A 13,331-nucleotide genomic window follows, 5' to 3' on the forward strand; every position below is an offset into this window, starting at 1 on the left:
GCAGGTCTTTAGAGGTGATCTGTGGGTTGTCTGTAACCATTCTCACATTCCTGCGTATAAGCTGCTCCTGAATTTTTCTTGGCCTGCTAGGATTGGGTTTAACAGCAACTGTGCCTGTGGCCTTCCATTTCCTGATTACATTCCTTACAGTTGAAACTGACAGTTTAAACCTCTGAGATAGGTTTTTGTAGCCTTCCCCTAAATGAGACTGAACAACCTTTACTTTCAGATCTTTTGAGAGTTGCTTTGAGGATCCCTGATGTCACTCTTCAGAGGAGAGTCAAAGGGAAGCACAACTTGCAGTTGACCACCTTAAATACCTTTTCTCATGATTAGACACTCTTGTCTATGAAGTTCAAGGCTTAACAAACTAATCCAATCAATTTGGTGTTGCAAATAATCAGTATTGAGCAGTTACATGCATTCAAATCAGGGAAATGGCAAGGGGACCCACATTTTTGCACAGCCAGTTATTCACATTTGATTTAATTTCTTACAACTAAATACTGCTTCGCTTCTTTGTTCGGAAAACACCCCAGTACTCAGATGTTCCTAGGAAATGAAAGACATACCACTTATCTTTTTTGTTGAAAATAGAGTCAATTGTTATGCAGGCTGAGAGGGGTTCCCAAACTTTTCCATATGACTGTATGTGTTAGAACTGAGTTGCATGTTTGAAACAAACTAAAAGACCCAAAAGGCTTTATCTAAAACATACAGTGGAACCTCGGTTCACGAACGTCTCGGTACACGTACAACTCGGTTCACGACCAAAAAGTTTGGCAAACTTTTGCCTCGGTTCACAACCACACACTAGGTATACGAACAAGCCAGTTTCCCTTTCGGTTTGTGCACGCCGATGATTTCCGCACGCGTTGCATTGTTCTCGGTCAGACATGCCTGCACGTGCGTGCCTGCCTGCTGGTTCACACACGCCGATTACTGTATTTAAGTACGTGTTGAGCCGCTCCCTGTTCATTGTTCTCAGTCAGACGTGCGTGCTTTACACCTGTGATCTCTTTGTACTCTACAGTATTTCGTGTGTTTTTGCAGTTAACCATGGCTTCTAAGCAAGTGAAGAGTGTTCAAATGTTCCTCTCTGTTCTGAGAGAGAGGGGGAGGGTGCGTGCTGCTAAGAGAGAGAGAGAGAGAGAGAGGGTGCATGATGCCGAGAGAAAGATGCTGAGAGAGAGAGAGGGAGGGTTCGTGCTGCTGAGAGAGAGAGAGAGAGCGAGAGCTAGTCTGCTCATGCAGCTGAGAAGGGAGCCTGGGTGTTTTTTGTCAGTGTTATTCAATGTTTTTACATTAGTTTACTATTACACTGTGCATTATATGGTGTAATTAACTATATTTGTGCTTTATCTGTAAAAAAAAAAAAATACTTGCATACAGTTCGTACGGTCTACTATGGGGGAAAATTGCTTCGGTTCATGACCAACTCTGTTTTACGACCAGAGTTTTGGAACGAATTATGGTCGTGAACCGAGGTTCCACTGTACTGAAATATAATTGTGCATATTTTAAATTTAACATCATGAACTGTTAGATTATTTAATTACTGTTAAACATAATGCATTAGTCACTGACCTCAATCATGTCAAAAATACACATGTAGCGTTATATATACTATTATTACAGAGTCTTACTTGCATCTTTTCAATATTTTGTGCTCAAATGGAAGTCAAAAAAGCAGGCAAACCTGAGCAACAGTAAATTTTTAACAGTTGGTAATCTAAAACACAAAATAATAATCTCCCCATGTTAAGGTTAACTCATGAGTTCAGTTATTTCACACAAATATAAATTATTGATAAATTAAAATTGGAAATTTGTCTAAAAAAAAAAACTCATTATTACTGAAAAACCATGCAACTCACTTGGGTGCCTCTGCTTGTGAAGGGTATCTGTATGGTCCCTGAGGTCCATATGGAGGAGGGAAGGGTAAGTACGGAGGGTACATCTGTAGGTTATATAAAAGATAAAAATTGTATTATAAATAGTGCAAGAAATATTAAGCCATCAATGCATAAAGGGTTGAATTTACAGATTTTTTTTTTTTCAGATTAGCATATAACTTTTAAATCCAAATTTGAAACTCCCACCAAGGAGTGGAGGCTAGCAGTACAATTAAGAGCCTAACAACTGTTTCCAAGTAAAAGCATCTGAACTTTCACAGATAGAAATTTAAGCCCAGTGAAACCCAGTGATGGAAGATACTGCATACATGCTACAGGGTTCCCATGATGCACCACTGTGTAAAACCAAAATAAAACTAGACATTTTTAAGCCAGTTTGACTGGCTGCAGTATACAGTTTCAAATAAAAGTTTGCGAACCCTCTAGAATTTCCTGGATTTCTATATTAATTATTCATATCAATATAGTCTGGTCTTCATTTTAATCACAATAACAGATTAATGAAATCTTTTTAAACTGATAACACACAAACAATTGCACTTCTTATCAATACTGAATACACTGTTTAAACATTTACAACCTAGGTTGGAAAAATATGTGAACCTCTAGGATAATGCCTACTCCAAAAACTACCTTGAGACAGGTGTTTCAATAAATCAGAAGAGACTGGAGGTGTGTTTTAAAAATTCCATGCCCAATTAAAAAAGTTTTCTTACTGAAAACATCTGCTCTTCTCAAGATCTATTCATGTGAACCACTTCATAATTAAAATACATATTGGAGGACCTTACATAAAGAATTTACATGGCTGAATTGTAAGCTGGAAAATGTTAATAAAAAAAGAATAAAGGTTTTAGTGTTAATTTGACCCAAAGAAAGACAAATTGCCTACAAATGGATGAAATTCGGTCCTTCTGCTAGTCTCCCAAAGAGTGGGTTGTCCTGCAAAGATCACAGCAGGAGTACAGACTACAATGCTGACAGACATGGGATAAAAAGAACTAGAGTTACAGCAAAAGGACAAATCTCCTGAATTTGTCAATATCTCTGTTAAATATGTTGCCATCAGACTGAACTTTACTGTTCGAAAATATGAGAAGAATCATGCTGTCATTTTGGCATTATGTTACCCCAAAGCATACTCTGTGTATAAGAATGTCCCAATTTAATTCCTTCACTTGCTTCCTTGACCCAGTACCAATGGGTTTTTTCAAAGAAGTCTCTAATGTGCTTATTGGTAGAGTGCTTAACATCGTGAACTAAATACCAGGTTCTTTCCAGACTGTCTAAAGACTGCAGTTGTTAAATCCCTGCTGAAGGAAAATAATCTAGAGAACTCTGACAACGTTATACCTATTTCTAACCTGACTTTAAATACAATTGTGCAAAATACAGTTTTAAGCAATTTCACTATTACTTGAATAAACATGCTAATCTTGCCAATTTTCAGTGAGTTTTAAAACAAATCTCAATACAGAAACTGCACTGAATACTACGGAGTACTAAATAACTTGAGGGTTAATGTGGTCAGAAGCCACTTATCTGTTCTTGCTCTCTTAGAAGTGAATGTAGCATTTGACACCATAGACCACCGTCTGTTTTGTTATAAATCGCCTTACACAATGGATGGACTTCTCTGGCAGTGTCTTAAATTGGTTTCTGTTTAAAAGGTAGAAAATTATTTGTTAGTTGTGGTGATTGTACTTCAGAGGTCCAAGATATTTTATGCAGTGTACCAGAAGGATCAATTTTGGGCCAGCTGCTTAATTTTTTTTACAATTTACATGCTTCCTTTAAGCCATATTATCTCAAAACACAAGGTGAACTACCACAGCTATGCAAATGACATAGAGCTTTATCTATCTATAGTGCCTGGTGACCCTGATGTTCTTGGCTCTCTGATCCAACATTTCAGTAGCATTTCTGAATGGATGAGTAGTAACTTTCTTAAATTAAATAATGAAAAAAACAGAAATCTTAGGGGTTGGCAAAAATGGAAATAGGGTTAAATAAACCTGATCCATTAGCATTAAAAGATAAGGAGGGGGTAAAGAATTTAGGTGTTAATCATGGACTCTGACCTAAACCTTAGATCTACTATAACATTGCAAGATGCTAAGAAACAAATTCACGCTTTTGTTTTTTGTCAACTGTAATGCACTCTTAACTGGACATTCCAAGAAAGACATCAACTGGTTGCCATTAGTGCAGATCACTGTAGTACGAATCTTAACTAGAAAAAAGAAAATCTGAGCTCATCTCACCAGTTTTAGCAGTATTACATTGGTCACTGGTGTAATTTAGAATGGACTTTAAAATATATAAAGCCAAGTCATAATCTTACATTGTCTAAAAGAGGTTTATAATTCCAAGAGCCAAGCTTAAAAGTAGTGGTGAGGCAGCCTTTGCTGTTATGCACCACAAATCTGCAATACTTTACCAATAGAAATACACCAGGCTAATACTGTGTAACATTTATATAATAAAAATAAAAAATAAACTTTTAATTTGGCTCTTTTGTAACTTAATTTTATTTGAACTCATAATAGATTATAGAGGGAAAGAATTATCATATTCTTTAGGGATTCTTCACTAATCTCTACTTTCTTTAAATTCCAGTACAACCTAACCCAGCCACTGTGCTAACACCTGTGAGGCTTGAATGACGGCAAGTGCCCCAGCTGTCCACAAGATCGACAGCATTGAAATCCTCTCAGTGAGCCTGGAAACAAAGTGGATTAGTTTAAGCATATTTATGTAAGGAAGAATACCTAGTAGAGTTTGGGTGGTTGTTTGGCCTTGGAACTCCTTATGATTCAGTATTTTTCCTCCAGTTTGAATGGAATTTGTTTTTGTAAAGTCCACCTAGCCATTTGACCTTTTCATACTACAGTTTTCATCTATAATAATTCAATTTAATTTCCTGCCTTATGTACAAAAAAAAGTATGCCAACCATACACACTATCAATAAAAATGCTCTTTCTAACATGTTTAAAAAAAAAAATAAATGTTTGAAGATCAACTTACAAATGGTGGCATGATGCCCCTGTAAGGGGGAAACTGTGGCGGGACTCCTTGTGACTGAAGTGCAAGGCCCGCAGTGGCGGTGGCAGGGGGATTCCTAGAAGGATGCTGTTCTGGTGCTCTCTGTGAAGTTACAGTGGCAGGAGGTACAGGGGGGCCTCCAAGGTTTTGTGGAACACTTTCCACTTCTCCCCCTGATCCTGGAACGCATCCCTCTCCCCCTTCCCCGGGTGTGATCGAAGTTAAAGCACGACCACCACCCTCCCGCCAGCTGGTTACATCTAAAACATAAAAAACATTTGACTTTTTTCCAAAATGTTCAGTAAAAATGGAGATACAGATAGTATTAACATTTTTTATTTATAAGCCCTTAAAAATCAAAATACCAAAACAAACTTTGGAAGCAATCTTTTAAATTTTCAGTTAGATTACAAGTTAATAAACAAAGGAACAGAATGACAGCAATTAAAAAAAACGGCCACATCAGGTCTTGTGTCTTCATTACAATTACTATTTCACTAAAACTTAAAACATAAAAACAGCATCGGTAAGCTTAAAAAAAAAAAAAAAAATCAATGCATCAACGTTGCCATTATAATCTACTCACCAGAGAGGGCCAAGGTTTTCCAATTTGATCAGACAGGCAAGTATGAATTACACTGTACTCTGCACACAAGTGACATGACTACTACTACTCACTTGGGGGGCGGAGGCTTGGTCCGGGCCCATACGACTGATCTGTAATGTCCCGTTCTTTGCCAGCTTTGTCCTGGTCCCCAGCCGCCTGCAGGGTAGGAAATTCCTCGCGAGAGAATGGCGATGGTTGGTTTAATCCCTTTCCACCTTTAAAAATAACCAGGCCAAAAACTGTAAGTTACATAACCATACCATGATATAAATATATGAACTCGTTAATTCCCTTCAACTGGATATTTCCTTAAACCTTTATTAAAAACATTCAGCATATGATCATTTACAACTATCAAAAAATATTACAAATGAAATATGTCTCTTAACAGACCACACCATGTAATGCTGGAAATGTATTTTTGTATAATAGAAAATGTAAAAATGTAAAAGCAAGGCAAAACATTTTGTATGAGTGCTATAAGAAAAGCCTTCTGAACATCGCAAGATGTTCATTACTGTTCAAGGGAATTATGATGAAAAATAAAACTTGTTTGGTTATATGGATTTTTGCTTAATATGTCAGGCACAAAACGTTCACATATACAGAGTCACACACATATTTATTACCATCTCCTTGTGTTCCATGCATAGCACTGGCCTGTGCCCAGGATCTTGCTCCGCCTACTGCTGAAGAAACTGAACTCTACCAACATAAAAGACAAAAAGGCAACATGAATAATTTCACCCATTTCTGAATAACAAGATAGATAAAATGTCTAGTATAAACACTGTTGAAAAAGTAAAATGCTCATACAAAAACATCTTTTAAATTTTTAATTCTTTCAAAGTAATTTAAGTGATAACCTTACTAATCAATCAATCAAAAGATGCAACATAGGATTTCCAAAACAAACCACAATAGGTCTTTATTGAGCACTCAGCAATGTGACAAAAAACTCTTCAGGGAACACCATCCTACCCTCTCTCAGAGGAACAGAAGTTTACGAAATAACAGTGATACTACTCCGCAATATGCTAAGGCACCCAATGAATAAAACAAATTTAGTAAAAACTAGGTTGTGAGTTTCTTTTCTAATAATTTTTTATTAAACAGACGCCTAAGTTACACATTCTTTCTGCTATAAATGTGAAATTTTAGACTAGTCTTCTGTATGTATCTTCATTTAACTACATTCTCAAGTAAATGAGCAGTTATGTAATCACAGTCAGGATGAGAGAGCAAACGCAAATGTACAGAATTCAGCTAAATCTCACTTCAAACACACATTACATAGATTATGAAGAGTATATGAATATGCTAAAGGATAGATTTAGCTTAAATGCCTTAGATGAAATCCTATAGACAAAAGGAACCATTTCAAAACTGCAAACAGAACAAAAAGAATTAATGTTTGCTGAGCATTCAGCATGTTCAGTGATGCAGTATGTTCAAGGCTTCCACTGTATCTCGCCAAGATACTTATGTCTGTGGTATGTGTGTCATAACCGAAGTGAAGAAAAAATAGAAAAAGAGTTAAAATTATAATGGCACATTTCAAGTTAAAAACTCCTTCTGTTTCATTCATTACCCTCCACTACATGCTTAAAAGGTTAATTTAAACTTAACCTTAATTTAACAAAAACGTTAAGGGTGACAAGCAGCTAAAATACTTACCCTAGTATGTGCTAACAACAAACACCGTCCCAATCCAAGTATCACTCAATCAACATTGCACCTATATTTTTAATGATGCCTTAATGTTTAATGCAGAAAACATTCCAATTATCCACAAGTCCCAAAAGCAATAAGCTTGCTTAAATTTAATAACTTTTTAAAGAATTCAAATATAAATTACATGGTAAATTATATGAAATACTCTAATAACTCAATTTCATCCATAAACTACTTATTTTAAAATATTTCAAAGCTCTGCAATTTGGCATCACGTCAAATGTGTATTAATACCAGACTTATTTTAAGTAAAGCAATGAAATATGTTATTTTTAATCTTTCTGCCTTCTGTCTTCTGGATTTCTATTTTGCAATCTTGAAAGTATATATTTTTGTACCTCGGGCACCGGCGTTGGTTTCTGTTGGATCAAGGCAGGTGTCTGTGAAGCCAGAGGCTGCTGCGATTCCTGCTGCGGTACTGATGACACATCGGTACTATAAGATAGGGAGGAAAAATAAAACAAAACACACAAATTAACATGGAAACAAATTTTTAACTTTAATAAAAAAGTAACTACACTCAAAAAGACTCCAAACATTACATGACAATTTTAATGACTTTAAGGAATGAGATCTGTCCTTGCATACAGAAAAGAGCATAAAAAATTAAATATTAATCATTCAATGATGCTGAAATATTCCCAATAATAACAGTAACTCTATATGTACAACTGACTGAAAACAACATAAATGACTGCCAGATTCTGATGACATTTTGACTGTAAAGGAATTTTTTCCCCCCCAAGTAAATCAGGTATCTTTCTCCACAGCATTACGGTAATGGGTCTGGAAACCATTTATTGCAATTTAACACAACAGATCACTGATCATGCGCTCGATTATATTACCCCAAACAATGCGATTGGAAGATGAGGGATTACTAGGAACTCAAAACTGTCTAATAAAATGAGATTTTATTCCAAGGAAGTCTTAGGGGAAGCATTCCTAAAATGCGACCCAGAGAACCAGGTACCTGACAACCCTCTGAAGTGAGATCAAGAGAAACTCGTGAAATGTGCAATTCTCAACTGAATTAGTAACATAATTTGCAAAGACTGAAGCAGAGTATTTTTCTAGGGCAATTTCAGCTCAAATGTGAAAATCTAATTGAAAGGTCCTTGTTCCTAAACTTTATCATGCCCTGCCGAATAAGGCTAGGATCCAGCACTTCAGATTCCCATATAATGACATGCCAAAAAGCAAGATACTTCCAAAAGAAAAACAGTACTTATTTAATCAGGGAACATCTAACAAATTAGAATTTACTGCATAACCAAAGCTGGTATAGAGTAATAATGTTAATAACCCTTTAAATTTTTTCAGCCATTTACTTACAATACTATACCTTACAGCATACAGTTTTCCATACTTAGGGGAAAAAAGTCAGCTACTTTAACATATGAATATTAATAATAAAATAAATATGTTAATAGTTTCAACCTGGTTATTAGTTATACCATTTCTGAAATCTGTAACATTAACTCAGAACATTTAATTTCATATATTGAGAGGAAATACTAGGGACTATTCACACTAATAAAGTTCTCTCTCTTAAGACAGATGTTAGGATACAGCAGGTTGGGAAAATAGTATGGCAACATGTTCAATATTACAAGTAACACACTTAGAATTCTACCAAATTTCCCACAGCCATGAAAACAAAACAAAAATCAGTAAAAATAATAAATCTGACATACAGACAGATCTCTTTCTGCAACAAAAACATTAAAGGCTTCTCCAACTTTTCTCATAGTATATAATTGGAGTTTACACGGTTTTCTCCACTTTCACAAGTCTGTAAACTACATTTTGTTTGATTTTCAGTTATTTTTTCAATCTAGCTGGATACTTACAGTCATAATGTATTCTTGATTTATGTAGTTGCTGGTTTAAAAAAATGAACTCAGATACTATTCTAATTTCTTTTGCATATGTTTGATTGAAATACGAGAAACATCTAGTCTACAGCTAATAAAAAAAAAAGATTTGTGAAATAAGAAAAACCTCATAGAAAGTCAGCCAATGATTACAAGGCAAAACAATTTAAGAAGGATTCTACATACACAAAATACTTAAAGTTGTAGGAGCAATATAAAACATTAAAAATTATACCAATTCAAACATCAGCGGAAATCAGGTGTTTCTAAGAAGTGTTCTTTAATCCTTTAATGCAGGACAGCTTTGCGCAAATTGTTCCATTTTTGAGTTTATTCTCAGATATCTTAAATTTCAATATCATCTACCTGATTACCTCTGTTAAATGTCACTCAAACCAAAAGCATATTCAGGGAGAATATGAAAATATATAAATGGAGAACAAGCAAGCATAATCCTTTGAATAGTTCATCCGTTTTATTTCCTAGGACAACAAATCTATTACCTGTTTTTTAAAATGGTCCCGAAGACGCTACCAATTTCATTAACTACTCTACCACAGGCAAAGGAAAGTAAAGGAAAAAAAAAATTTAGTGAGCACAAATATTACTGTGATTTATTACATACAATTGTAAATAAAGTTCTTATTGCATTAATTCTGGATATTTTTTTTTCCTATTTCTAACAACCACTACAACACCCATGAGGCTGACACGTACCCCTCAGAAGTGCTGTTCACAAGTATGTACAACGTGTCAAGAAGTCAGAAGTCAAGTATTTAAACTGAACTGGAAACAGAGACAAGCCTTCTGTGCTGGGAGGGAGGTGGTAAAGGTAAACTAACCTCATTTAGTTTTTAGTTGAAAGGCTGTCTGAATCCTTTTCACAATCTCTTCTTCAATTGATTAAAATTGTGTGTTACATGGTTAATCTGATATTCTTATATACATCCATCCCAAAATTTCCCAAGTTTTCACATCCTTTTATGAAACTTAGCTATCCACGCAGTGAATTTTCAGGAAAACATTCCTGAAGGTCACTGGCAAACTCAACAAATTCACTGTGACAAAACACTTAACTTTGCTTATCAACACAATGTGGAGAAACTATTTGAAAATGTGCATTATCTTTATGTGCATGAAGCAGTCAAATCCATATAAATCAGTGATTTGTCTTTTTCTGTGGATTAAACTACTGGATAGATATGCCCAGTCTCCCTATTCAAGGGTATGGGAGATGTTTAACACTAGAATTACCACAGCCTACGAGAAAACTTGTAATCCTGGCCCACCTTAAACTCCTTTGCACCCCTCCGTCAGCATCTTTTGTAAATGTATCGATAAGCGCAAGCAGCCCCCAAAGCCCCCAAACCTTCACCACTGAACAGGCAAAAAGTTCTCCTAGTTCAAGCCTTGATTATCTGGAAGTGAGCTACCTAGAATTGTATAGTGTAAATAATTTCAAGTGTGTTCCGTGTCTACAACTATCTATGTAAACACATTGTTAAAACAGAAGCATTTTTCATTTTTTTGTAATAAATGACAAAATGTAGACATGAACTGTATAATGTGTGAAGGCTGAGGGCCAAATATCAAATAAACACTTTCACAAAAGGAACGAGTGCAATACGACAGCTTCTGGGGTGCAGTGGTAAGAACTGCTGAGATATAATCCAGAAGTCGTGAGCTTGAAAGCAGCTCCCCAGAAATTTTACCATTTTGAGTAGTAATCTGCTCTTATTGGTAGTATTATACAATAAAAAACCTACATTTGATTTTTGTCTGTAACAGCCAGTGTAAATTTACAGTACTTGTAAAAGTTAGCTTTTCACAATACATCACCCACGCCCTGCCCCAGGGTCTGATGCTGTTGGTTTTTATCTGAAACTGGGAATAACTATAGATGTGAGTGGTGTTTTGAGACAATGGAGCTGGAAATTCTCTGATCTGGAGGGAAAAAAACTGACACACAAACACTAGTGAATCTGCCTTACTCGTATCTCATTGTCACTTGAATTTTTTTTTAATTCAGTTTTATTGAGTGTTCCTGCTCACACTGAATTAGTATGCATGTTATATTCCATGATGTCAAAGCCGCACTGAAAAAAACAGACATAGGTATACAGTATATGAAATTTGGAATAATTCATTTTATGACCGATATAGTACATTTTGGAAAACATTGTGTCACGGATGCAACATTATTCATATTCATTCGCCTGCCGTCTTGCGGTCGTAATCAGTGACCCCGTTCTCCAGCCAAACCCCCCAACCAAGAAGAGTGTTCTTTTCTTACCTTCCAGAGGAACTTCGTTATCGCTTCTTACAAGATAAGGCAATGGAAAAAGAGAATGCAACATTGACAAGCTTCTATTCCAAGACCACCATTTCCTCCAGGAAAACAAACTCAGTCAGTGTCAGGCGGCCCCTTCAGTGTAATAGTAACCTCAGCATAAAGAGGTACTTTGCAACACGTACACATGTCGCAAATGTAGGAAGAATGGTCCTTAGTTGTGTGGGAACTGTTAACATTTGAATTTGATGATTGCATATAGAGCTGAACTGACCTCTCTGTACTATTCTTTCCTCTGCATGTACTGGAGTGCAAAAGAAACACCACCATGCACCAAAGGGGGGTTGATGATGGGGGAAAACGGGGTCACTGATTACAACCACAACAAAGCAGGCAAATGAATATGAATAATATGAATAATGTTGCATATGTACCACAATGTTTTCCGAAAAGTACTACAACCAGTCATAAAATTAATTATTCCAAATATCAAATATACCTGTGTCTCTGTTTTTTTGTCAGTGTAGTTTTGACATCATGGACCATAAAGTGCATACTAATTAAGCGTAAGCAGGAACGCTCAATAAAAATGAATAAAAAAAATTCAAGTGATGGTGAGATACAAAGAAGGCAGATTCTCCAGCGTTTGTGCGTCAGCTTTTATCCCTCCAGATCAAAGATTTTCCAGGTCCATTGTCTTAAAACACCACTCACATCTACAGTTATTCCCAGTTTCAGATAAAAACTAACAGCGTCAGATCTGGGGCGGGGGGGTGGTTGTTATATCGTGATCGTGACTGAGAAGGAAATAAAAAAACAAAAACACGCTAACTTTTACTAGTACTATAAATTTACACCGGCAATTACAGACACAAATCAAATGTATGTTTTTATTCTATTATATTAACAACCAGTAACAGCACACTGCACGATAACATGCAGTGAATACACTTGACTTCCGCATTCTTAGTTTTCATACTCTCTCTGTACATTTTAGCATTCTTTATCTCAGAGGTTGATGCACTTGCTTCTTCCTGAGAAGCTCATTTTTTCTCCACCCTAGCGGCCTGCTTCTTCTCTTCTTTCATCTGCATCATTTTGTGTTAAAACTGATTAACTCAGTGTTTGTGTTGCAATTACTTTGTATGTTTCTTTAATTTTTCACTTAAGCGGGCACTTAAGTCTTCAATCTGCCTGATTTAAGATATGAAGAGGGAGGTCAATCACCATATATATATATATTAGATAGATAGATAGATAGATAGATAGATAGATAGATAGATAGATAGATAGATAGATAGATAGATAGATAGATAGATAGATAGATAGATAGATAGATAGATAGATAGATAGATAGATAGATATATAGAGAGATAGATAGAGAGATAGAGAAGATAGAGAGATAGATAGATAGATAGATAGATAGATAGATAGATAGATAGAAGAGCAGCTCACTACTCAAAACAGTAAATTTGCGGGAGAACTGGTTTCGAATTGAAAACCTCTAGATTATAATTCAGCAGTTCTTACCGATGCACCACAGAAGTTGTCTTATTGCACTTGTGTCTTTTGTGAAAGTGTTTATTTGATATTTGGCCATCAGCCTTCATACATTATAGAGTTCATGCCTACATTTTGTCATTTATTACGAAAACATGAAAAACGCTTCCGTTTTAACGATGTGTTTACATAGACTGTTGTAGACACGGAACACACATGAAATTATTTTCCCTATAAAACTCTAGGTAGCTCACTTCCAGATAATCAGAGCTTGAATTGGGAGAACTTCTTGTCCCTTTTGCAGCTGTGGGGGAAGATATGGTATGGCAGGCTGCTTGCTCCTTGTGCTTATCGATACATT

The 13,331-nt window shown here is 35.8% G+C and overlaps 1 protein-coding gene across 4 annotated transcripts in view; it reads right to left on the bottom strand.

The window, feature by feature from the left end:
• The window catches only part of prrc2a (proline-rich coiled-coil 2A), a 141,071-nt gene that overhangs the window by 82,834 nt on the left and 44,906 nt on the right, over positions 1-13,331 (bottom strand). For all 4 annotated transcript variants that reach the window (XM_039768775.1, XM_039768776.1, XM_039768774.1 and 1 more), the window contains exons 4-8: positions 7,642-7,738; positions 6,199-6,274; positions 5,641-5,784; positions 4,945-5,222; positions 1,878-1,960 (exon numbers count right to left, since the gene is read on the bottom strand). In XM_039768775.1, the coding sequence (XP_039624709.1) occupies positions 1,878-1,960; positions 4,945-5,222; positions 5,641-5,784; positions 6,199-6,274; positions 7,642-7,738 (678 nt within the window). The remainder of the gene's footprint in view (positions 1-1,877; positions 1,961-4,944; positions 5,223-5,640; positions 5,785-6,198; positions 6,275-7,641; positions 7,739-13,331) is intronic.

The sequence above is a fragment of the Polypterus senegalus genome, chromosome 11 (assembly GCF_016835505.1).
Source record: "Polypterus senegalus isolate Bchr_013 chromosome 11, ASM1683550v1, whole genome shotgun sequence".
Lineage (NCBI taxonomy): Eukaryota > Metazoa > Chordata > Cladistia > Polypteriformes > Polypteridae > Polypterus > Polypterus senegalus.